Source organism: Cylas formicarius, unplaced genomic scaffold (assembly GCF_029955315.1).
Source record: "Cylas formicarius isolate icCylForm1 unplaced genomic scaffold, icCylForm1.1 PGA_scaffold_2__14_contigs__length_35257938, whole genome shotgun sequence".
Lineage (NCBI taxonomy): Eukaryota > Metazoa > Arthropoda > Insecta > Coleoptera > Brentidae > Cylas > Cylas formicarius.
In genome coordinates, this window is record NW_026844319.1 from 20,528,214 (window position 1) to 20,555,040 (window position 26,827).

Here is a 26,827-nt window from a genome sequence, read left to right on the forward strand (position 1 = left end):
AATACTTTAAGTTATATAATTTCATCTGAAACGTTTTCTTTATTTCATCTACAACCTGCAGCTCCTAAAGTGGCAATAACTAGGGAACAGCTAACCTAAGGGACATTTAAGTTTCAGTTGGTTGTACCGATTGACGGTGACATTAGCATTCGAATGACATTTTTAAAAATTAAACTGGCAGCTAAGAAAGTTAAAACGAAAAACAGAGTATTGCACTTGTTGTTTGACACCTTGGAATTAAAAGATACATTTAATCATATATTAAATAAAAATTTGCAACTCAAGTTTTGTGACCTACCTTATTAAAGAGTCGTGTGTTTTGCTGGTTAGAGTTGTTAATTATATCAGCCATAGAAACATAATAAGATTACTGCGACGTAGAAACAAAACTATTATTTTTTATATTTTGTGGAACATTTATCTTCAACACAAAATCATAAGCTAGTAAAATAGAAAAACAGAAATCCGGAGAATGCTGTCGTGGGGTTTAATACCAAAATAAGAAACAGTTTACATTAGAAAAGATTCTAGCAAAAAGCTAAGAAGATTGCAACTCAATTGCAATATAATAAATCTTGAACCACTTGAACTATTCGCGGATCTCAAAAAATTCAAGGGTATGGTTTGTTCATAGATATAAGAAAGTGACCAATTGATTTTGAATGGGATTATCCAAGGGTGGTCATTAACATACAATGCAACAAGATTATTACCTAAAGTTTCCGAATTTAAATTCAGGTAAAATTGTGGTCCGCAATAGAAAATAATTTTATACCTACTTGTGTTTAATATTCTTTGGTTTGGAATACTACTTAATTTAAGTTTATTAGTAATCATTCTTATTTCGTGTGTAATACAGCGTGTGTTGAATCGTGTGCGAATTATGCAAAATATGTGGAAGTTTAGTGTATCTCAGCCCAAATCTAGAAAACACTATTCTATTGAGCATCTTTAGAAGAAACGGCCACATTGACAAAAATTCCAACATCAACTGTATGGAAAATTGTGAATAATCCCATTTCAGCGAGGAAAAAAGGAAGGAAAGTGATCAAGATAAAATACGGCGTAAAATTTACCAGTTATACGAGGAACAAAGCGTCCCTACATTAGATATCTTAATTAGGAGGCTTGAAAAAGATGAAACCGGTGTTAAATGTGGCAGAACTACCTTATGGAAGTGTATTCAATACATGGGTTTTAGATTTGAAAAAATTGACAAAAGGCAAGTTTTAATGGAATCTTTTTGAATTCGGAAATGAAGACTGGAATATCTAGAAAAAATTAGGATTTACAGAAAACAGCGAAGGCCAATTATTTACTTGAATGAAACCTGGTTCGACACTTATGATACCCCGGAAAAGGGTTGGGTTGGCTCAACTGATAAGTGTAAAACAAACGCGCCATCAAAAAGAGGTAAAAGAATAACTATTTTGCATGCTGGCTTTAAAGATGGTTGGATTTCAAATGGACTTTCTCTGTCTGCGAAAAATATTAAAGATTCTTCTCTGGATTATCATGAAGACACCACCGCTGATTTATTTGAATGTTGGATTAAAAACAAACTAGTTCCAAACATTATTACTAATAGCGTCATTGTAATGGACAATGCAAGTTATCATAGTAGACAGTTGACTAAAACCCCTTCCTCATGTGACACAAAACAACAATCCAAAACTACATGTATAATAACGACATTTATTTTCACGAAGATTATACCAAAAAGCAATTAATTGAGGTTCGACAAAGCTTGAACCTACAAAAGGAATACGTCTGTGATAATTATGCAAAAAATCTAGGGCATACAGTTTAAAGGCTGTACCACTGTATATTTAATCCCATTGAACATATTTGGCACCAACTGAACTCTGAAAATTCGTCGTAACAATGTTTTTCCCCGTGTTAACTCCAATGTCCTCAAACTTATAGAAACCGAAGTTTTTAACATCCCTCCACAAAGTTGGGCAAATTCCGTTAAACATATAGAAAAACTAGAACAATCGTATAACCACATTGGATATAATATAGAACAAATAATAATTAGAACAGGCGATGATAGCGATAGTGATACTGATATATTATGTGAATAATTTTAAGTAATTTAAGTATGTAATAAAAATAATTTGTAATTTTATTTTAGATTTAAACATAAATACATACATAAATAAATAAATATTGTTTAGTATCTTTCCTAACAAAACCCCAAATAATTAAATTCTAAGGAAAGTACGGACCTGTTCGGCCATATTTCATTCTTACAGCTTGCCCGGGTCTTTCCTTACTTCGTATCAGTTAGTCACTTTCTTATATCTAAGAACAGACTTTACCGTCAAGCAAAAACTATTTTCTTACACATTCGGATTTTTTCAGCTGCGATCTAGGTAGTTCGAGTGAGGCACCTACCTAGAGTGACTTACAGACGGCATTAATAAATAGCAAATTAAAATGTCCACATACCTAAATTTACGTTTTACGCTTTTACACCCGCATAGCAGAGGGAACACCTCGTCAAAGGTTCATAAAAATTCGTCATTGTGCTTACGTTATTTATTACTCCACGTTCTCGACATCGAACCACCTTCTACCGGTGTTACGGTTACTCGTTCCCGCAGAGATAAGTTTTATATGCGTACGAGATCTGAAATGTTTTCCTGCTTCTCACGGCGAAACAAAAATCAGTATAAGTTTGGCGCCCGCGTAACTGTATTTAAGAGAGATTTTTATTTTACCACGAGAACGACCGACAGACCTCTCGCAATTTATTCCAAAATTTTAGAGAATTACAGGAATGAAGCCCTGATTATTATAATTATTATTTATTACGTGATGTAGACCTAGCATTATTTGTCATAATGTTCCCTATTATAATGTGTCATAAACTAATTTAAATGCGGTGAATAAAAGATGACAAATAAAAAATAGAGAAAGCTAACAAGTCTTCTCGATGAACCAAGATTTGATAAAATACAAGTTCAGTCACCCGTTATTGTAAAAAAAAAAACATAAAAAAAGTGTAATTAGGCAAGGTCTAGCTTGCAACTACTCATAACTAACCACTCAGTATATTTTACCACAAGATAATATAACAAAAAAAAGATAACAAACAACAAGTAGAATAAAATATGAAGCAGAGGCATCATGATGAAATTATCAATCATCAAAGATCAATCAAAAATCAACTGATATAAAGAATAGAATCAGTTAACAGAGAAGATTCATCTGCCGAGAATGATTTAATATGATTGTATCAACGCAACGCATGCGGAAGATGCGCTGCCGTAGCTTTATTTAGTTTGTTCAAAACGGCGACATCGGCTTGACTAGGGAAATAGCCTTCAATATAGCTTTTGTCTTCTATATGTTTATTTAATTCGGCAAGCTCCTTGTCAGATTTTAGATTGCCAAAAGCCATTTTTTACAAAATTAATTAAACCATCTGTTCCTAGATATTATCCTCGGCAAGAAGTACCCAAGAACGCATCAACAAATTGAAGGAAGAATAACTAAATAAACTAAAACTACATCGGAAAATCTTATCAAATGTTACTGAAGAACACAGATCGGAATAAACAACGTTTTCAAAATATATTGGTTTGAAATAATCGATGTGTTGTCATGTATATACAAAAACTAACCAAAACTAACCAAGACAACTCCGGGTACCAATTATCGTTCAGAAATCGAAATGATTTATCTCGAAAATCACAGATTTATAATTTATTATAACTAATAATAATCACTCTGTGTAATATCGTACACTTATTAAATAACAATAACAAATAACAACTGCTTGAAAATTTGCAAACTTCAATGTTATTTTATTCTTGAATACATTTATTTAAAATTATGAAACAGACCATAATAAAAATGTCGTGAAAGAAAACAAATAAATAAACAATTATTTCTAGGTAGTTGGAAGACACTGTGGCCCAGGTTGACCGGCGGCGCCAATGAAATAAACTTTTCCAGGTTACGAACGTGTTCCAAACTATAACGGTCGCAGCTTCTAACGAAGTCAAATATATTATTTATTAATAAATTCGCTAGATAAAACGACGAAGGTTAATTAAATGTGCCTGGCAACTTTTATTGCGGGAATGCCTCATAATAATCGCGATCGTTTGGAAAACGTTATAAGCTCGAACGGAGCGAATTAAAGAAATATATACGTTCGCTCTAAGGAATTTGTTTCGCTGGACTTCCCGTTATCGATACGGTCTTTGTTGGTAAGGAAAACGTTCGTCGGCGGATGAAAATCGGCAAAAAATGTGAAAACATGGTGAAAATACTTCCGCGTTTCGATGTGAAACGTTCAAGAACGAAATTGACGTGCAGACATCAACAGTCGATCAGACGACGAACCCGCGTGTTGCTATTGCGTGTTGCGAATTTACCTTCACAGCATTTAACTATTGTATATTATGTTAACTTTTTTATTTTTTTGGTGCCTGTTTTTAGGAACTCCTTGTAAATATAGTAAAAATGCTACGCTATATGTATTTTTCCACGCATTTGAGTCTTTTGTTTGCCAAAACAGTTTATTAATCCGATATTTTGAGCTGGAACCCTTTTTTCCCGCAGCTGCTGCTTATGAATAATGAAAACTTCTTAATATAACTTACGATATGAACCAAAATTATCAAATTTCAATGGTTCAATAAAAAAAACTGTTCATGCCACAACAACGTAGATTTTTACAATCAATTAGCATTATTATTATTAGTATTATTAATCCAATAACACAATCTAAATAACGATTTATTGGTAAAAAGAGAGAAGATTTTAACATATTCTCCACAATTTAGGTACAACGCCAATTGTCTGGTTGATGAAGTAGAGTGTGCAGAAAGAAGTAAATCAGCCGCAACTACACTACACTACACAAAATATATTACCATTACGGATTTAAGAAGCATATAATAAATTTTTGCTTCAGATCCTTCCAAATAATGTGACAGCCAGGTTGACAACTATATTAAATTTACAGAGACAGAGTGAACCAAAGAGTGATTTAAAAAAAAAACAAACAAATTATTTTAATAATAATACATTAGAGAAAAAGTTTATTTACAACTTTTAAAAAATATTTTATGGGGAACGGTAACTACGTTATAACTTCCTAATCTCCAACAAGTATTGATCCTTGTTCATATACAAGACGTTTGATCACAAGAAAGAGCTATAATATTTACAGAAAACCAATTCTAAATTCAATTATAATATAATAATAAATGCAAAAAGCAAACAACCAACGGTACTCTTGGAATTTTTGCATCAAAACAAAGGAATTTTTTCTAACAACTTTGTTGCTTGTAAAAGTGATTATTGTTAGCATAGAATTCCGATACGCCGCCACTGGAACGTACGAAATTTATTCCACCGCGATTACATCTGGCGATTGTCGATCACACAAAAAGGAATATGTATTTATTTATTGTTCGATAAATGGACTAACTGTACATGAAATACGCCAGATACGAATCAATTTTCGTTTCGAATATTTGGTGCCATCGATGCCACTATGAATTAATACATTTCTACAGAAAAATTCTCCGCTTTTTGCCGACGCTATAAGATGTAGTAAATTAAAAATATGCGTGCGCCATTTACTGTAATCAACATTCATTTATGTGCCACACGTATATCTCACCCGGGCCCATTTACGTTTGTACCGGGTGTTATTGAAATGATCACATATTTAGTGTAGAGAACTGATTCTGCGGTCTCAGTACTTCACCCACTAACATTCCAAAGGCTCAAAATTAATTTTTCTCACGTACTTTGTCCATTTTCACCCATGTAGAGTATTCTTAATTGTTGTATATATGGGTCAGGTCAGTTTGAAAATTGCCGAAAACTTTTTTTATGTATCAAAATTACCCACTCCCGTAACGACATTATTAGAGCACTTTTTTAATCCAAGGCAATGGAGCACTCCGATTTTTTCAAGTTTTTTTTTATACAGTCATTGTGGTTGGCTATGGTTTCTGAAAAATGACAATTAAAGACTTCTTCTTTCTTCTCTTTATGGTTTTAGGTTTTGTCACAAATAATTTTAGTGACCAAACTTACTTACGCTTTACATTCATTTAATAAATTAAAATGTATCAAAATTACTGAAGGTACGATTCGTTGTCAAACGACAATACAAAACATCTGAAATTAATCTCGTCACTTTGTTTTACTGCAAGTGGCCAATTTTATCTTTTGGTCAAATATTATAATTTTTCGGTTATTACATTGAAATAATTCTCAATTTTGTCAATACATATCAAAATACATAAGTGAGTTTCTTAAAATAAAATAAAATATATTAATTGACGTCAGCTTTTTTAAACTTCCAATTCAACTTCCACTGTACTGACCTACATAAACGTAAACAAAACATGCCCAATATCTTCGCCCTCTCATGAACGATCGAAACCGACTCGACACGGGAATTTTTTTAAGACTATAATTGCCATATAAAATAAATAATTGTGCTCATTGGTAGATAAAAGAAGAATTATTGTTATTAAGTGTCCTAATATTTTTTTAGGAATCGGAAATGCTCATAAAAAGAAGTCATTGCCATATATCTCCGTCGGTAGTGAAGATATCGGTATGTAGTTGTTACCATTATATATTTATCAAAAATCAAGTCTATAACATGAAAGCTACGGCCATCCTGTACATATAAAATCGTTCGTATATACTTGTCAAAAACAAGTTTCTTCGTTTTAGAGACAATTAACAACGTAATTCGCAAAGTAATCAATCTGCATAACAAAACAAAATAAAGTCCGCCCGCCTCTCGATTATACTTCGATGGCCCGAAGTCATCCTTGACCAAAATAATGAAGCGTGAAATTTTTCAGTAGACATCGGAGATAAAACGTGGTTGCTTTTTTACGGTTGACTTGGAATTTACCGAAGACTTCAATAACGTTTCTACACAGCGAACTCCAACTAACAAACTGGAATGATTTTGTGAGGGAAATTTTATTTAAAGTGAGACGGGTAGTAACGGGGATTGTTTCCTTTTTCATACAGTATTGGCGTATTGGCAAATAAAAAATATTTTGAAACATTACCAAGACTTTTCCAATATTAAATATTCTCTTAAATGGTAGCCTGTTATTTTTTAATTTTTTCGAATTTTGAAGTCAACGTTGCATGATTGCCTGATTCAAGGACGTTAGAAAAGTTATATTTTTAATACGAACAGGCGGGAACTAATCAAAACTATCAACTACCATATTTTATAGAAATGCGCATTTCTTCAGTTCATAAATGGGTACTTTTCTTACTACAAATATGGTCTTGTTGGTGTGTTTGATATGCAATTTAAAATAAATCATACTAATTTAGGCACTCGTTTACTGCTATTCGCACATTGCCGCATAGTTTTGCTCCCAATGATTACTTTGATATGTTACTTATTTAGGTAGAATGTCGGACAAATTGTCATAAGCTTTTTCCGGAGTGTATCATACAGTTAGAAGAGAAGAAAATGCAGTAATGAGTTATGTTAGAGTCACAAACGTTCAACTAAAACAAACCGCTTAGGTCATTCATAAAATTGATACTGTCGTGATGGAGTGCAGGAGGGAAAATGAATTTAAATATGAAATTAACATCGTGTGAGATTATAATGTAACAATATAAAAAATTTCATAATTACTAAATTAATGCAAACCAGATCAGATGCATTTGAGCGTTCTTTGCAAATCTACAATAGATAATTTACAATACATACAATGATATGGCACTTCGGAATTCAAGCCCCCAAGTTCATAGCAAACTTCACAGTATCGAGACATTTTTGCTTTCTTGCTTTTGCCTTTGTAACAGCAACATCCAAAAACATTTTTCACTTTCAAAAAGTCACCTTTCTCACAAGAAAATAAGCAAAATTAGATACATTTTCGTAAGCGTTTATTCGTTGAAACGTTGTGACATCAGACATTTCTCACAACCATAGCGCTATTGTTAAAAAACGAACTATTTGTTTTTTTTTATGGATAATGTTTAATGAAATATTAGCAAGACAACGTATATTGAAATAAATTTCTAATTTTCCCATGCTTTTGAATACATAAAAATATTATTTTGTATATAGTGTATCGGTAAAAACTCTGGCGATGTCCAAAATTCAGCCTGTCAACATATTTGCATCACGTTAAAATGGAAACAATGCTATCTTCCTTAGTTTATTTTAGAAATTTAAAACGCATCGCTTGTCACATATCATCCGCAATAGTGTTTGCAAAGTTAAAGAATAGAATTCGTGAAGCCTGTCAAACAATTACAGCTCATCCATTAAGAAACTAAATTTGAGTACTAAAAAAGCAATTAAAGAAAAAAATGTTATTTTTAAAATATTTTTTTAAATGTCATTTTCTTATCTCATAAACATTCGAATAATTCAAAAAAATAATTAAGCATTTGGAGAAAAACAGTATTCTTCCTGAAACTCAGTCTGGCTTCAGGAAGGGGCACAGTTGTGCAACTGCTCTTCTAAACGTTTTATTTATTTATTCCGGACAATTGACGAAGCCAAATGTACCATCTTGGTCATGTTGGATTACTCTAAGGCGTTTGATACCTTGAATCACCATACTTTGCTAACTATTCTAAAATACATAGGGCTTGATGAGGGTGCTGTCGAATTTATAGGGAACTACTTACAAGATCGTACACAAAAAGTGGTTCTAAATGGACAGCAATCAGACTGCCGTGCTACAATATCTGAGGTGCCTCCATTCTGGGGCCAATTCTATTCTAGATATATACGTCCGCGTTTCCTAGTTTTATACAGCATTGCAAAACCCAAATATATGCAAATGATACACAAGTTTATTACTCATTTTCGGGAGACAAAATTTTGGAAAGCTGTTAAATCATAAATGATCATGATCTAGAAATCATCAACAGGGTGTCCATAGAACATTAACACCATCTAAATACAAAAAAGGCCCGTGGATGTTGATTGATTATCTCAACTAGTTGAAATAAAAATATCAAATGTGTGCATTCCTCTGAAAACGGAGGCAAAAAACCTAGGGCTTATGCTCGACAATAAGCTAAGATTTAATGGTCACGTTACACAATGTATTAAAAAATCCATTGAGCACTTAAAATGCTTATATGTGTGATTCGATAGTTTTATGTTCTTTTAATCATTGCGATGTCGTGTATGGCCCATGATTCAGAACTGATTCAAAAAATCCAGTCACAAACTGAAGGAAGTCCGATGGCTTAATATGAAAAATCGATGATATCTCCATAAATGTAAACTTTATCACAAAATTATAAGATTGAAGTCTCCACGCTATCTTTTCAAAAAAATCAGCTTTCGCACGGACGTTCACAATTTAAATTTGAGATTTTAAGTCCTGCTCACCCCCACCCCCCAAACGCACCACTGGAATTTTTGAAAGATCCTTTACATATGACATGGCTAAAACATATAATGCATTGGATCTCTTAAATTGCTCAACAATACCTTTCCACACACCTACGTCAAGTATTATTATCATTAAATATTTAAGTGATGTTTACTGTAAACTATTTCCAAAGTGTAAGTCCCTCTATTTGCACAGATCGTACTAGGTATTTATTTTTTTCATGTGTATATTTACTGCCTAGCGGTGCTACCTTCTTCTTAAGATAGGTTTAAAAACGGAGGCCCAAAATATCTGATTTTGTTCATCTGAACTGTGTCCTTTTCATTGTATATTAATACGTGAATAAATTATTATTATTATTATTTTAGAAAAAAACGGGGGATTATTTTAAAAGACGCGCATTTTTTTGTTTGCATGTACACCTATTATATTATGATCTAATTTTGTCTTATAAACAAATAATAAGTCATAATCTTTTTGTATAAGTATATATAATATATATATATATATATATATATATATATATATATATATATATATATATATATATATATATATATATATATATATATATATATATATATATATATATATATATATATATATATATATTTCTAGTTTGTGAGTTCTTGGATCCTTTTGATTTTATATATTCTTAAGAAATGGTTCTTGGGTTTTTTTGGTCCTTTTTTAGTGAAATTAAAATAAGTTTCCGTTACCTGTGAACATTTTATTTTTTGTGACGTTTCGGCCTTCAAGACCTTCTTCAGACATTTAATTTTAACCTTAAGCCGAAAATCAAGGGTTCACTATATAGTTGTTTGGTAATTTACAGTTTTACAACATTCACAACAGACATATCGAATATGTAAATCGACAAGCCACATTAGAACAAAACTTTAGTAAATTAAAATCAAAAATCCCTGACGAGAAAAAAAGCCACGTGGTGTATCAAATACCGTGCCAAAATTGTAACGGTGTCTACATCGGACAAACTAGTCAATACTTAAAAAGTCGCTTAAACGGCCATAAATATGACAAAAAAAATAACACTGCTCTTTCGAGCCCTTCCAGAGAGAATCAGCACTCGTTTGACTTTCAAAGTGTGAAAATTTTACGCTCAGAAAGCCACACAAAAAGACGGGAATTTTATGAAATGATTGAGATCCAAAAAAATCGAAACGCCATAAATTCTAAGACTGACACAAAAAATCTCAGCAAAATTTATCACAACTTAATTAAATAAAGAGACAAATTAACCCGTGAATCTCACACAAACCAAAAAAAAAATAATTAAAAAAAAACGCTTTAGAAAAAAAAAAAACTCCGTTGCCCTACCGTGAAGAAACGTACATCCGTGCTTCGCATTATTGTTTTGGTTCGTCGATTCACATATTCGATATGTCTGTTGTGAATGTTGTAAAACTGTAAATTACCAAACAACTATATAAAAATAAAAAAAAAAACATCAATGTGGCTGTCGATTTACATATTCGATATGTCTGTTGTGAATGTTGTAAAACTGTAAATTACCAAACAACTATATAGTGAACCGTTGATTTTTGGCTTAAGGTTAAAATTAAATGTCTGAAGAAGGTCTTGAAGGCCGAAACGTCACAAAAAATAAAATGTTCACAAGTAACGGAAACTTATTTTAATTTCACTAAAAAAGGACCAAAAAAACCCAAGAACCATTTCTTAAGAATATATACATATATATATATATATATATATATATATATATATATATATATATATATATATATATATATATATATATATATATATATATATATATATATATATATATATATATATATATAAATTAGCATTTTGTTATTATTATGAATATGAATTTCACATTTCTCTCTAAATCCCTGCACACAAAATTCGTTTTTTTTTTCCTGAAATTATAATAATATCTTGACCTATTTTAACAAAGTACTGCAAAAAAATGACATCCAAATTGAAAACTATCGAATTGGTGAATTTCATTGCTTGATATTTTTTGATGTTGGCTTCAAAAGTGCCAAGATTTCCTGTAGGAAAGTACCATAGTCATATAGTCATAGTCATATAGTTATATAGTCATATGTAACAGCTATAGGAGTGTGTGGCATTCACCAACTGGAGCGGTTTAAAATGAGAAATGTCAACTCACCATAAAAAAATCATAAGGCTGCAAAATTATTGGCATAGCCAATCGAAACGAAACCATAACTAATCAAACAAAATTTATTTTGAAAAAGTTACCACATAGAAATATAGAATGAAAAAGTGCTTTATTAAAAATGATTAAAAAGGGGCAATGGGAAAAATTATATTAGAAAAGCAAGTATACTATCAAAAATTAAAAATGCGGTTATAAAATAAACGAAAATAAATTAAAGCAAATGAGCAAACTTCACACATATAAGACAAAGAAAAGCTAGGTTATTAAAAAAAATCTTGCAACTAAAAAAAATGTGTTGAAAATATCTGTTCGCTTTATCGTTAATTCGTGATTCCTTTTAACATTAAAAAAATGCATGCGCGTTCGCCTGCGTTTGTGCGAAGGATTATTATTGAACATAACCTTGAATTCTTAAATAACGCGTTGCAATGTAGCGACTTTTTAAAGGTTACGAACAATGTGTGTAAATACGGCTTTGCCGATTCAATTCGCAGGTGACTCAACTGACTCGCAGCCTTGTCGTTTTGTTTTTGGCTCGCGTTTCGCTCGATTCTACAATAGAATTTAAAAAAATGGCATCGATTTCATGTGCCGCTTATCTCCGATCGGAATCAAACAACGGCACGCGGAGGAAAGCCTGATCACTGCGCCGTTAAGAACTTCAAAAGGAAATCAACCTTGACTGGGATACATCTGGCAGGTGGTATTGGCTGAGATTCTGCGGCCATGTGTTCCTTTTGGAACAGACATAAGAAGGAAGGTCTTGAAAGAAGGCGGAGAAATGCGTTCAATTAACAAAAAATAAAAATAAAGATATACATGACCCCCCTTGAACATAAGTATTAGTAATTGGTTGAATTAAATATAAAAAGTCTTCATGCAATTTTTGTGAATATTAATTAAAAACAAAAACCATCGACAATGTTGCATATGCATTTAATATAGAAAAAATTAAGTGCATTTAGTAATTAGTAATTAATTTTATTAAAATATACCCAATTTAAATCTTGTTCACCAAATTGCAATTATTGTTTCTCTTACTTGTGGCAAATGTGTGCTGTGTTTTTTGGCAAACAAAATTAATATAAATATAAATTCAGGCTACTAATATCTGTCATTGATCTGATCTCTTTTTTTATATTTAATTTCCTGGAATGGCCTATACGTGAAATATGTACGTTGGTCTCCGACTCGTTATTGTTGTTTATTGATTTAATGTTACCTTTATGTTACGCTTTGAGATTTCGACTACCGAGGATCGAGTGGTAAACTTATCCTGGCAAAATCAGTCTGAAGAAGGGTTAAATCGTAACTGGAAACAATCTGAAGATTGATTAAAACAACGACCAGGAAGTCGTTGTTTTAATTCAAAAACCATGCTCGCAATGCTTGTCACATTTGGTTTTATTGTAAGACATGCTTTTATACTTTCTACCGGGCCTCGCGAGCGAAACAAAAGAAAAAGCGGAAAGAGAAAGTGTTTGCTTTTAAGTTCGAATCGGGTTTACTTGTGAAGAAAAACTTTGCATAGGCAACGCGTGCCAACATTGTTGCGCAAGCGCAGTCTTGAGCGTCGACGTGTTTCCGAAGCCTGTGAATCCAGAGAAATGTCGGAGATTATCCGGCACGCGTGTCTTTTCGGTTAATGTCTCGCTGGCTTTAGGAAAATTTTGTTGGCGTAATTATACTAAGACAGCAGGGATTTCTTGGAATCCTCAGATGTAGATATAAAGGTAATTACGTGACGAGTTTCATAACGAGCACTGGCGTATGGAAGACTAAAAGCAAGATAATCGCCATGTGGGTAAGAAATTCGTCTCGTAAATGGGCCTTTTAAAATAAATGCTAGAGGCTCTGTGTCCTAACTGAGGTTTAAAATGTAGGTTTTATTACTCCCCACTCTGCCCAATTATCCAACTTCAACTTCAGCTTCAGTAAACACTGTCGAGAATCACTTCGGGCGTTTCAGGTATTTTAGTCAGATTGAGTGCGATCGGATATTTTCGATAGAATTTAAACGCTTGTCAAAATACTATCACTCAGTATGTTCGTGCTGTTTTGGAAAAATATACCCAAAAATAACTGTTATAAAAATCAGCAACTAGCCACGCGCTATTAACTGATTGTGGTTTTAGATAGATTCTACTAAATGTGTTTTCACAAATGTTGCGTGATTGCTATTATGGTTATTTACGAAATAAAATAATAATAGAGACAATTGGATAAATTTGAATTAATATTAATTAATTTCTGTTCGTATACCAATAGAGAGAGAAAATTTGACACAAGTTGAAAGGCTTAAGAATACGTCATATGTTATTCCCAAACCACTTAAAGAGATATAACGAAACAGTAATTTGATAGTTATAACCACCGCAAATATATTTTCAGTATTTCTATTTCAACAACTGTATGTTGTCAACTTCCTTAAACATTAAACTATTGGAAATTTATAAATAAACAGTATGTTTACTGAATTATTAAATGTCACTATTTAAGAAGGTTTTTTTTTCAAGAAGAAAACTTCATATGAATATGGCTAAACGTGTTAACTTTTGAACAACAGGATAATAAATTTTTATAAAATAGCGGGTATAGCGCCACACCGTCGGCCCACCCTGTATATTTTTCTCAATCTTCAAGACCTGTTGTGGGTTTTAAAATCGTTTCGGTCGGGTTTTCCTCGTAGAAACGATAGGCGTGAACAACCGCCGGGGATATTAACAAGATATGCAGTAAACCGAATAAGTAATCGACATACCATTAAGCGTATAATGTTGGTTTCGCATTAACCGCGAATGGGGACTATTTATTTATGTCAAATCTGGAGCATACCGAGTCGATATTCCAATTACCACTAATAAACAAACGCATTAAATCGATATAGATATAGATTTACCACGTCGCCATGCAAAGTGTCGTGTTTAGATTGGCAACACCCTATACACTTTTAAAATTTGTCCACTTTTATTTTTAAACAACTTTTAACGAATCCTGTATCTTGAAAACCGTAGCCACTACTATCGATCAAAACGATTAAAATATTAACAATAATGTTACGGTACCGTTTGGAACAGCCGAGGCGGCACACATACGTCACTATTCGAATCGATCAACTTATAAATACGTTTGCCATTTAAAGTGTCCATTGTTTTTTTATTTATCGCCCGAGGATGTTCCGAACGTGGTGAGAATTTTTATCTTGCGACCCGCGTCGTTTCCTTTTCCCTTCAGAGACGTAGTCAACGACAACTAGTCGATAAATTGTGAATTGCATCATCTGATAATTAATAAAAATAATAATAATAATAACGACAATAATAATAATAATAGGTTGCTTAAAGATCAAAAAATGATAAAAGAGCGATGAGAAAATCTTACTGAATTTTAAGCTAATAGAAACTGAATGATGTTTGATATTGTGTCATTCTAGACAACGACGGTGATATTTGTTGTCCAAACGTAAACCGTCAACTGTGGCAGAACCAAGATGGTTGGTTCTATATAAGTTTACAATTAGTAAAAGGTCATTTTAATGCAATTGTAAATAGGTTGTGCAAACATTAGGTAGACCTGCATTGCCACACCTAAATTTCCAGAACTGTTGGAAATATCGTGTACCTACAATAATACCTTAATTTGTTTGTTCGTTTTTTAAGGCTCTGCGTTGACGTTTTTTTCGGTCTAATTCCAAGTAATGTTTCTTAGAAGCACATATCAAGAGTCTTAGATCATCGTTTAGTTTATTTTTCGTATCTGAAATTTGGTCTAGCTTAAAGAACAAATATACCTCTGAATCATCAGCATAGAGGGGTAACTGTGAATATTTACGGTAGGTACATGTACATAATGTACAAAGGTACATTAATAAAATAAAGTGATTTGTCATTTACTGAAAAAAAAATCAATCAAATCAATAAATCAATAAAACTATGATTACCATGTTAACATATACAGGGTGTCCCGAAATTAGACGTCAATATTTTAACCATGTATTCTGTGAACCAAAGTAAGAATAACAGTTCATATAAACTAGGGTCCAAAAAGTCTTAGTTTTTACATACATGAAGACGTGATGGCGATTTTTTGTAAATATTTTCGAAACACGTAAATAATTTTAAATAAAATTTGGTACAGTTACTAAACTTTTTAGGCTTTATTTAACGAACTAAAACTTAGTATTGGATTGTCTTCAGGGGTGGGTAACGCAGGGGAGGCGTGGGAAAAAATGTGCCCCAGATTTATTGTTTGTCGAATTTTCGTAATTTGGACTGAAGAATTTGAAAATCTGAAGATTTCTACCCAAACCCTGTCACACCTTGCTAGAACACACCATTTTCGAGAAAAATGCTTTTGAAAACTTAATTACAATGTTTTCTTTTTAATTTTAATGTTTACAAACGAGGTGTAGATAATCATTAGAAGAATTAGCTTTACAATTGATAGTTTGATTTGTATTTCGTTAATAAAAGGATTTATAAGAACAATCCAAGTAAAAACTATTTTTTGCCAACAAAGAATAAAATTTAAAGTTGTCGAATAATTGATATTTAATTTTTATTTACCCAGCAACACAAACAAATGAAACGCGTCACTAACTTCCACGGCTTACTAATGATTATCTGCACCTCGATTGTAAATTAAAAAAAATTGTAATTAAATGTTCAAAAGCATTTTTTTTGAAGACGGTGTGTTCCAGGGAAATGCGACAAGGGTACCTTGTTTACGTATAAAATTTCACAACCAAAAAAATTGGGACAAATTTTTCCCACGCCTCCTCTGTTTTATCCACCCCTAAAGGTAATACTAACTTGTAGTTCGTTAAATAGAGCCTAAAAAGTTTAATAACTGTAGGAAAAATCGCCATCACCTCTTCAAATTTAATACCTTGTATGTTAAAAACTAAGACGTTTTGGACCCTAGTTAATATGAACTTTTATCCTTATTTTCGATCACAGAATCCGTGGTTAAAATATTGACGTCTAATTTAGGGACACCCTGTATAATCAAAACAGTGACTTTCGTTCAATGATAAGGGAGAATTATTACAGCTTGTTTTCATTGAAGTGGCAGTAAACAGTAAAAGTAGAGGGTAGATGGTAGAAGGAATGGGGTCTAGTCCGGATAACTCAAAGGACATTTGTGCATTATGCGTTCAAATAAGCAAAATTAGAAGCATGAAATTAAAATTAAATTAAATATTGTAGAAGGCTAAGTGTCCAGAAGTAGTGCAAGTGCAAGTATATTGCTGTAGTTCTAAAATGTCCCTTTGGGGTGTGTTTAAAAAATATTATATTTACATCAGAAGCTGTTCCTTTCTTTAATAATATCCATCAATATGTTGTGATGAATTCATAAAAACACAACCATTCCAAATTCTACTTCTCAACTAAAATAACATTTTTTCCGTCACAGGTCTCATTGAATTGTAAAGTGGCCAATAGGAGTTTGGGTTTTATTCAAACACCTGTTACTATTTATTACATGTATACGAGGGCCGCGTTTTATATTTCGTGATTTTCTTAAAGTAGTCCTGCCATCTGGCGACTAACGTTTTTATAGAAGTTTGACATTTTCAGGTTAGATTTACTCAGTTAGGTTTTAGCGAAAAAGTGTTGCTTGTGTTTTTTGTGATAAATTTAATAAATTGTGACGGTTAAAAATGGAATTTAATGGGGAGCATTTTCGTGCATTAATTTTTTACAACTTTAGACGTTGGCTAAGTCAATAACAATGCATCGATGAACTTAATTCGACTTTGGGAGTTAAAGCACCAACTGTTTATCGCTGGTTTTTGGACTTCAGTCGTGGTCGTAGTTGTCTTAAGGATGAATTTCGTGAAGGTCGTACAAAATCGATGTTTGTCCAAGAAAACATTGATGCAGCTCGGAAACTGATTTTGCAGGATCATCATATGACTTACCATGAGATTGAGGTATATGCTGGTCCCACTAGCATACATGCAATTTTGCATGGACATTTGGCCGCTAAAAAAATTTGTCCGTGTTGGATTCCACGCAATTTGACATCAGCTCAAAAAAGGCTCGTGTTGATTGGTCGAAAGAAATGGTACAAAAATACGATCTATGTGTATGATGCCGGGACTGAAAGTAAGCAGCAGTCGACTGAGTGGATCTTTCAGAACGAGACAAAGCCTACAAAAGTTGTTGGCGTGCGCAGCACCTCGAAACAAATGGTAGCCTGTTTTTTCAGGAAACCTGGAAACGTTGCAACTGTTTCTTTGGTGAAACGTAACAGAGTCAATTCTGAATGGTACACAACCATTTGTTTGCCGAAAGTCTTCTAAGAAATTAGATAAACCAGCCGCCGAGGACGAATGACTCTCCAGGACGACAATGCTCAGTGCAAACAAAGAACTTTTTGAGCATTAAAAATGTTGATTTGATGAGTCATCCGCTATATAGTCCTGATTTAGCACCTAATGACTTCTTTTTCTTGGCATACATTATGAATAAATCACGTTTGCAACGTGGACACCAGAAGAAGTGATTGCCTGATTGATTGATTGAAGTGTATTGATCATCGGGGTGAATATTTTGAGAAACAACAAAGTCATATTTGTTGGTAGCTTATAGTTTTTTATTGCAAATCCCGAAACATAAAAGGTAGCCCTCGTATGATCAAGGTTTACAACAATAACCAACAATTTCCAGATTAATAATTTTCTCTTGCAGCGCGACCGAGTAGATCTAAACGGGCAGTAAAATATTATGTGTACGTAAAATATTTCCCTTTCACCTTGGGATTTAGGACGGCAGGTTGCGTTTTTTTTTTCGTCTCACCGTTTGTGGGAATACCGATCGAATACTGCCATTCGGCACAGGTATCCAATTAGACGTTTGCAGCTTCCTGCATGTCGTCGAGCAAATTTATTTGTGTGGTTTATTGCTGTAGATATTGAAGCGTTCATGCTGCACGCGATAGGGACTAAATCGGGTCGTCCGGGAGGCCCCACCGCGTGGATAAATAACTTCGAAAGATAGCTAACATTGTAGACCGCGGAGGAAATACCTTGGCGAAAATAGCGATTTAAGCGATAACGTTAGATTTACGATCTCTTTCGCGAATTCCGGGGGTAAACGTGAGTGTTGAGATCAATGCAGGCAAGACGCATCCGAAGACGTTATGTCCGCCATATCTTAATAATGTGGACTTGTTAGAAACGTTTTGCTTTGCCCTTTATTTAAAGCGTGCGCGCGTGATAGGAAATAACGTTTTCTGTTCCGTTTCCGTTAATAAATTGTTAAGCGCAGGCAGCGTTCCGCAGCCAACACGGTTTTTTTACGGTAATATTTTCTCAAAACATTAACGTGAGTCGTATCCTAAAAATGACGGAATTGGCGGAAAAATATGCTTCCGCTTTAAATTAACCCACATAGCCAGCAAAATAGATTCCGCTTCCGCTTTCTCTCTAAGAAACAAATGCCAGTCCAATATAAAATGCAAGTTTTGAGGTAAACATATTGAGAATATTTTTAAAACATGAAGTAGGTTATATATAATGGGTGTTTTTTTTTCGATGTATAGAACTTTAAGTTGGCATTACTGTTCAAGATGGCGACCGATTTAATAGCTGTCAAGTGATTTATTCTCAGTTTGGTTTGGCAATTCATCATGAATAGACTCACGCCTGAACAACGCTTGCAAATAGTGCAATTTTATTTCGAAAATAATGGTTCTGTGCGGAATACGTATCGCGCACTACGTCCATTTTATCGTCGACAAAATCGTCCATCGGAGCAGTTAATTCGATTAACCGTGGAACGTTTTCGCAACACGTTTACTCTTATTGATAACTCGCATCCCCAGAAACGCCGAACGGTGCGTAAAGAAGAAGCTATTGTTGCTGTAGAGCGTAGCATTGAGGAAGATCCGAATGAGTCCATCCGCCATCGAGCACATGAATTGGATCTGTGTCCATCCACTTTATTGAAGATTTAGCGGAAGGATCTTGGTTTACGTGCTTACAAAATCCAACTCGTGCAAGAATTGAAGTCAAACGATCATCAAGTAAGGCCGTTGTTCCCGATTTTCATAAGCTAATTTTGTTTAGCGATTAAGCGCACTTCTGGTTGAATGGCTACGTCAACAAACAAAACTGCCGCATTTGGAGCGAAGCTAATCCTCAAGTGTATGCCGAAACCCCGTTACATTTAGAAAAACTGACTGTTTGGTGCGCTTTATAGACTGCTGGAATCATTGGTCCGTACTTCTTCAAAAACGATGATGACCAGAACGTTACAGTCAATGGTGATCGGTATAGAGCTGTGATTACTAACTCTTTCATTCCTGAATTGAATAACCATGATATCCAGGAGATGTGGTTTCAACAAGACGGCGCAACATGTCACACAGCCCGTGCCACAATCGATTTAGTGAAAGACACGTTTGGTGACCGCCTAATTTCACGTTTTGGCCCTTTGAATTGACCTACAAGATCTTGTGATGTAACACCGCTAGACTACTTTCTGTGGGGCTATGTAAAGTCATTGGTCCATGCGGATAAGCCACAAACGCTTGACCATTTGGAAGACAACATTCAGTCATCGAAAACTGGAAGTTCAGATTGGACTACATCCGCGCCAGCCGTGGCTTTCATATGCCAAAAATCATATTTAAAATGTAATGCCACAAGATTATCTGTCAATCGAATAATCCATCGTTTTATTGCAACTTAAAGTTCTATACATCGAAAAAAAACACTCCTTACTTACCCGCTTATATCCCCAAACACTTGGAGGTTCCTGAATTAATTGGATTAAGTTATCCACATCCATCATTCCACTAATCAACAGGGCGCATACAAAGTTAACAAAATTCCGCTATCCGCTGCCAGAAATTCCGCCTTTATTTCGCCATGTGTGGGAAATACTGGGAAAATATCATAGCCGCCGGAGGCGCATTATTTTTCTTCGTACCGAGGCCACTATAATATCTAATAGCTATATGGCAGTTTGATTAAAGGAACTTTATTTGGGTGGTTAGTCATTAAAAATATGTCACATAATAATATTTTTCTACTCCCGTCTGTAAAAAGCCTAATTATATACCGACCTAACATGCGGGAAGCGCCACTTTACCACTTCAGTTTCGTTTCCAACGGATCCGAGCCACTTCGGACATTTCCGGAATTTTACCGCACGGGTTGGGGAGCAATCGGATGTTTTCGGAGATATTTCCCACGCCTCGAATTGTGACGTTTGTCAATTTTTACGGTCATGTCAGTGAATATATTCGTGTTGTTTTGCGAAAATGTACCCAAAAACTAACAGTCGTAGAAAAAGTATAGTATGCAACACGTTCTGTAAAATTTATTCGTTTATTAAACACTCGCTCCGATGCGCTCCGCTCGTGTCAAATAAATTCGTCAAATGCCGTTTACCACACTTGTTGCATAATTTACTATTCTCGTACATTTATTCACTTGAACTGTTCCTCAACACTATTTACTTAAATGAAGAAAACAAAGTAAACCCAACCAAAAACAATGCAGACAGTAATGTAAATCGTAATTGTGTGTTAGCGGAATTAAATTCCAAAATATCTGCCTCATTTTTTACATTTTTCGCTAAATCGAATACTCGATACAGACGTGAGTTAACTTTTTAAGATGGGTTTTAATTAAATAAAAAATGTTGTTCCTGTGTAAGAAGTCTGTATTAAGATTTCATCTATATTCTATAATCAGTGTTATGATTTACAATATTTCACATAATTTGCCATTTACAATAATATACTAAATTTATCAAAAAAAAAAGTGCATTAACCGAAGGGGAGTATATATATATATATATATATATATATATATATATATATATATATATATATATATATATATATATATATATATATATATATATATATATATATATATATATATATATATATATATATATATATATATATATATATATATAAGCAATTCGATCTAATAAATAAAATTCATTAATAATAAAATAATGACCTCGACATCATTTGTACAGGGTGATTAATAGTTGCTGGACAGGTATTGCATCTTGGGAATCAAAGGGGGGGGGTATTATTATAGTGTGATAAAAATATCTAATTATCTATTTATAAAAAGTTCCCCGTAAAGGTGAGAGAAAAATACTCCGCTACGGGAGTCTATGGCGCAGCGCGCCGAAATAATCCGGGTGACGCGACCTTCTCTTCATTATGGTAATCGTCCCGAATCTCGGAAATTACTTGCGACTGTGTTGGCTTTAAAAATAAAAATGATCTTACCGACGGAACTGTCAGATGCCGAGTTTAAAAATTTTCGCTACGATGTGAAACATTCCAGCGGGCTAAAGTCCGACGACGTCACAAACAAAAGCGTATCGTTCACGTAACGACAACCCTCTGCCGATCGCCGGTCTCCGGAACCCCGCACGCGCATTCTTCGGTCCACACTATCTCGCAACACCCATATTTTGACACTAAAACCACTCTCGCTTTCTTCGTCTATAACCCTGGACTTAAAAAGTTTTGCGTGGGCACATCAGCGCTCCGACCAAACGTTACCTTACAAAGGTAGCTTTAGCACGAATCTGAGGTTAAACGACACAACAACAAAGTTGGCGGCCGGGCGTGGGGAGACCATTCTCGGTTACGTCACCCGAAGGCTGTCAAGTGGATCTAGGAGGCTATGAAGTAACTGCGAGAGTCTGCTCAGTCTGCAGTCGACGCGTCTTCCGAAATACCACAAGTACGTATTTGCGATACACCCAGTTTCCATATATCCCAGGTACTGAGGTTAATTGCAGTAATTGGTCATTTTCCCACGCCTTCAATTTTGAAACAATCGAAAATAAATTCATTTTTTAGCAGGTTCTATAAAATTGTCTGGAAAACAACGTCTTAAAATCATAATTTGCGGTCTACTGTAACATCTTCGTTCAAAAAAAGACAAGAAGGCTTTAGACTTTCTGTGTCATTTGAGTTTGTGCCAAAGCAAGAAGAGATATCAGTGAAGGGGCTTTATTCAGTGTTTGCTGGGTACTTGAGATATATGAAAACCGCCTATCATGGTATACGGTATATCATTAGACCCCAGAATCAATAGGCCCCAAGTTATTGACTTCCGGGAGTACTTGAGATAAACCGCCTGTTACGGTATGGTATATCATGATCTAGAAAAAAAGCTTTAGCTTTCACCCAACCATTCTGATCTGTAAAAGGCAAAATTGGTTGTTCCAAAGCCGAAGGGGCCACTTTAAGAGAAATAATGAATCAGCGCGGGCGTGGCGATCGCAAACTCAGATGCTTTCACAAAATCAACATCTCTTGCTTTATGTATAATTATAATAAAGTTTTAGGTAAGTTTGAAACGAGGGTTTTTAAAAACATTAAGCAATTTAATGTTTCTAGCAGCTTTTCATCACAAATCAAGAAACATGGTAAAAAACTTAACCCCGACCATTTGAAGTAACTTTTTTTAATTGAATGGGAATCCATTTAACAAGTTAAGTTAGAACAAACGATGTTCAGACTTTCACACCTAGCCACAACGGCGCCATCTCTTGTCGGACAACGGGACTGACATTTCTCGATGGGAGGTGAAGAGTTCTGACCGCCCAGTATGGTATTTGATTCAAAAAATGAAGTTAAATGCTCATTTCTCTATACAAAATGTACTTAACCTTCGATTATATGTTACCCAAAAAAAACTGATGATTTTCACAATAAATTGAAAGATGCTTGACATGAAAAAATGGGGGTTTGAACTTTGAGAAAGAGACGAGCACTTTTCGGCATTATTGAAATGAAGTTTGATTATTAATTATTAATCACTACGTATTAGACATTTTAAATATTCCTAATTAAGTGGAATTAAACCATGTTTTAAAAACGAATAGCGATATGGCCACCGTGTGTTTCAAAAGATCAGTCTCCGCAGAATAAAATTTTTTTTTTTTAAATAAAGACCGGGACAGCGCGTACGCAGTCCCGACTACCAAAAATTACGCGCCCGAGTTATCCGCATTAGGGATAATCGCGGGGGTCAGCCCGACCTTAGTGCAATGGAAGGGCCTCGCCCTGGGGGAACCGCCTTAGTGATCACGGTAACCCCTGCGCCAGGTAAGTATGAATTGATTCTCATTGCGTGCCATCTTAAAGTCAGCTAGCCGTAACGTGTCGGTAAGAACATATGCAACAGTTGGCTGCCGCTGCAACTAACGACATCTGACGTCTTGCTCGGGACTAGAACAGAAGACATTTTGCCCGTTGGATGGAAATACGAATAACAATATCAAATTTTAAATTGGTATCCATTACCACGTCTACATTTAGAACCTCGTATTTAAACTTTAAAACTTATAACTAACTAGAATATATATAAGAATAATATAACTAGAAGATAAGGACAACTGAGTACCTACTACTATAATTAGTAAAAGTAGGGCAACATTGCCGTGTAAAGAGAAAATCGGACTAATCTAAACACTGCACCTTAAGGCACTCCACAGAATTATGACAATGTAATTGTTGCGTGCCTTCAAACAAAAATTTAAATGGGTATGAAATGCATCTCAAAGAGAAAACAAGCATAATCAAAGTCTGAAAAATAAAATCAATAACCTTAAGTAAAACTGCAGCAGACCCATGTCTCTATAAAGTAAGATTGTACATCAGGAATTCACTTACCTGCATTTATATGAAAGAAGTTGTTTGTTGTTAAATACTGAGCCGCAAATGGCTAAAATTTTGTTGGATGCTAACTTTAGGCCGCGTGTTAATTTCCTGAATTCTGCAGAGAAAGATTTTCAAATTCAAATTCAAATCGATATGGATTCAATTCGAGACAGGGTATGATCTAATTGAAAATAATTCTTTTGATGTATTTGCTTCCCTTGTGAAATGTTCTTGTAATAAATAGTACTTTTTTTTAAGAGCTCTCCGCATAATCTTTGAATTTATCTGTAGTCATTAATCAAGAAGATTCCGTTGTCTTTAATGACTTCTCAATTTTAAATTAATTTTTTTTTTATTATATTATTAAATCGATTATACCAATATTAAATGAATTAATCTCTATTGCATACCATATTATAAGATATCGTAAATATACAACTTCAGAAGAGCATCAATATTTTCGCCTCAATAGTTTTGGTTAGTTTGTACACTAAAAATATTTCTCCAACCAATAGACCTTCCCTTCTGGTATCAGCTTCTCCTTTGGAGGTTGCTGATCATCATGGCTACCTTCACTTTTGATAATGCTAATCTAAATAATTCAATTGACGATAGACAAAACCATTCTCGAAAATTGCGCAACCAAGAGATTCTTCGGCGCCCTACACTTCGTCTACCTACAATTTTGCCTTCCATAATGAGTTTCAGCAGCTCATATCTTGTACCGCGTGATATATGTCCCAGGAACTCTAGTTTTCGTTTTTTAATCACATTTAGATGGTGGAGAATTTTTTGGGATTGGGACAAAAGTAGACAGAAGCCAATCATGGGGAATATTACCAGTCTTACCAGTCTTAGACCTTAAATGAGACAAAAGAAGATCTACACACTTGAAATTACGACAAACTAAGGCAAATTTTGACTATTTATACAATTGAACCATATTTTCGTAAAAAATAAATCATGATCTGAAAGATCACATTCTACAAAAAAAAAATCTATAGTTGTGCATTCATTTTTTAATATGTTAAAAGACAACCCAAAACACGGCGGGTGTGTCAAAAGCTCAATTTCGCTCGGCATCTCAGGTTAAGAGGGCTATGAAACTTTTGTAAGCAGTTTCATAAAAAAAGTTGGCCAGTGCTCACTGTCGTCAAAATCGCAACTTTTTTAAAAATAAACGAGAACCTCTGGATCAAGTTGTGGTAATCATATCATCAGTCATTCTATGCTTTGGCTCTATTGCGGATGATCTTTGATAAACATCTTTTAAGTAAGTTCATAACAAATCTGTGGAGGTCATAACGGGAGGGGCATCTAATCGGGTCTCAATTTCCAATCCAACTATATGTCCAAGTATTCTGTGTGTTCATTATGCAGTGGAGGGTCATCTTGTTACCACATCATTAAATACTAAACTGTATATATGCTCAAAAAAATGTAGTAATTACATTTTGGAAAATATCTAAATATCGTTCTGAAACCAACAATAATTATCACAAACACTTAGTGTTAAAAATATACCAACGCCTTTTTTAGGTAGTTGATTTTGGTATTAAAAAAAAGAAAAAAAAAAAGAGGTGCCAATTTATAAAAATAGGGGAATTGGGAAGAGCAAGAAAAAACGATTTATAAAAAACTTTTATTATAAAAATCGAATCTCTCATTCAATTCATTTCTATGTACAATATACCGGATGGAAATCCAAACGGAAAATGTGTGCGTTCTTATAGGCTAAATTGCATAACAGACAAATTCTCATTAGAAACAAAACAATTCCAAATTAATATAGAAGTATAATTTGCACCCTTTGAACTGCGGCGTTTTGAAGCACCTATAGATACAAAGCTATTTGTCGATTTCTTTACAGACAATCAAAAAAATCTGGGAAGCAATATGCACACCTAACTTCAAATCTCATCACATTCTTAACTTCATCTTGTAATGAAATAAAACAAATAAAATAGAGTGCGACAAGAAATTCTACGTCGACTACTTAAATACTATATTCTAATATTCTCCGGAGGCTAGTTTGGCTACGATCGCGTAGATGGCGCTGTAACTACCGGCCGAGAGTCCGACGACGCCAACCAAGATGAGCAACACATCTTTCCATAATATCCATCGTCCAGGACCCAGTTTGTCAGGCCAGTAGGCGCACATCTCTATGATGGCCGGAAAGGCGATTCCCAGCGCAGACAGGCAGAAAGATCCCACCAGCGAGATGAAGAGGCCCAGCAATGGCACAGTCATCGCTAGAACAACTACAAAATCATTTTTATTATGCTTTTGGAAAAACAGCAGAACAAGTCATACAAAACCTTTGGATATTAAGTTACTAAAGAAAACATCTACAGTATTCGCGCTGAAGTCTTAGTAAGTAGAATGAAACACACATTCATGATCAATTTTTTACTTACATGTGATGACAACGCAGATAATTCTTAGCAGATATTCGTAGAACATTTTTTTCTTGTCGCTAGCGCCGTCCAGTCTCTTGGAAATGTACGTGGTCCACATTATTTGCACGGGAACGTATCCCTGGAGCCCGTAGGATATGTAAATGGCGATCGAATACGATATCACGATCGTCTGGGCCAACCTAGATCCG

At 34.2% G+C, this 26,827-nt stretch overlaps 2 protein-coding genes, 1 long non-coding RNA gene and 1 other non-coding gene across 5 annotated transcripts in view; 1 reads left to right on the forward strand and 3 right to left on the reverse strand.

Moving 5' to 3' along the window:
* Nucleotides 1-22,104, reverse strand: part of LOC132697844 (uncharacterized) — a 32,334-nt gene extending 10,230 nt beyond the window's left edge. The window contains exon 1 of the mRNA XM_060663535.1: nt 21,826-22,104. The gene's annotated coding sequence lies outside the window, so the exon portion shown is untranslated. The remainder of the gene's footprint in view (nt 1-21,825) is intronic.
* Nucleotides 22,105-22,146: 42 nt separating this feature from the next.
* On the forward strand, nt 22,147-23,272 carry LOC132697846 (uncharacterized). 2 transcript variants are annotated; one of them, XR_009618307.1, is made up of 4 exons: nt 22,147-22,288; nt 22,408-22,695; nt 22,761-22,898; nt 22,954-23,272. It is a non-coding gene; the product is annotated as an uncharacterized LOC132697846 (long non-coding RNA). The 2 variants fall into 2 exon arrangements; XR_009618308.1 differs by having other exon boundaries at nt 22,408-22,898.
* A 234-nt stretch (nt 23,273-23,506) lies between these two features.
* Nucleotides 23,507-23,669, reverse strand: LOC132698860 (U1 spliceosomal RNA). Its single transcript, XR_009618433.1, has one exon. It is a non-coding gene; the product is annotated as a U1 spliceosomal RNA (small nuclear RNA).
* A 2,184-nt stretch (nt 23,670-25,853) lies between these two features.
* LOC132698650 (uncharacterized) overlaps nt 25,854-26,827 on the reverse strand; it is a 45,692-nt gene continuing 44,718 nt past the window's right edge. Inside the window, exons 17-18 of the mRNA XM_060664844.1 lie at nt 26,637-26,818; nt 25,854-26,480 (exon numbers count right to left, since the gene is read on the reverse strand). Of these exons, the coding sequence (XP_060520827.1) occupies nt 26,227-26,480; nt 26,637-26,818 (436 nt within the window). The 3' untranslated portion in view covers nt 25,854-26,226. The remainder of the gene's footprint in view (nt 26,481-26,636; nt 26,819-26,827) is intronic.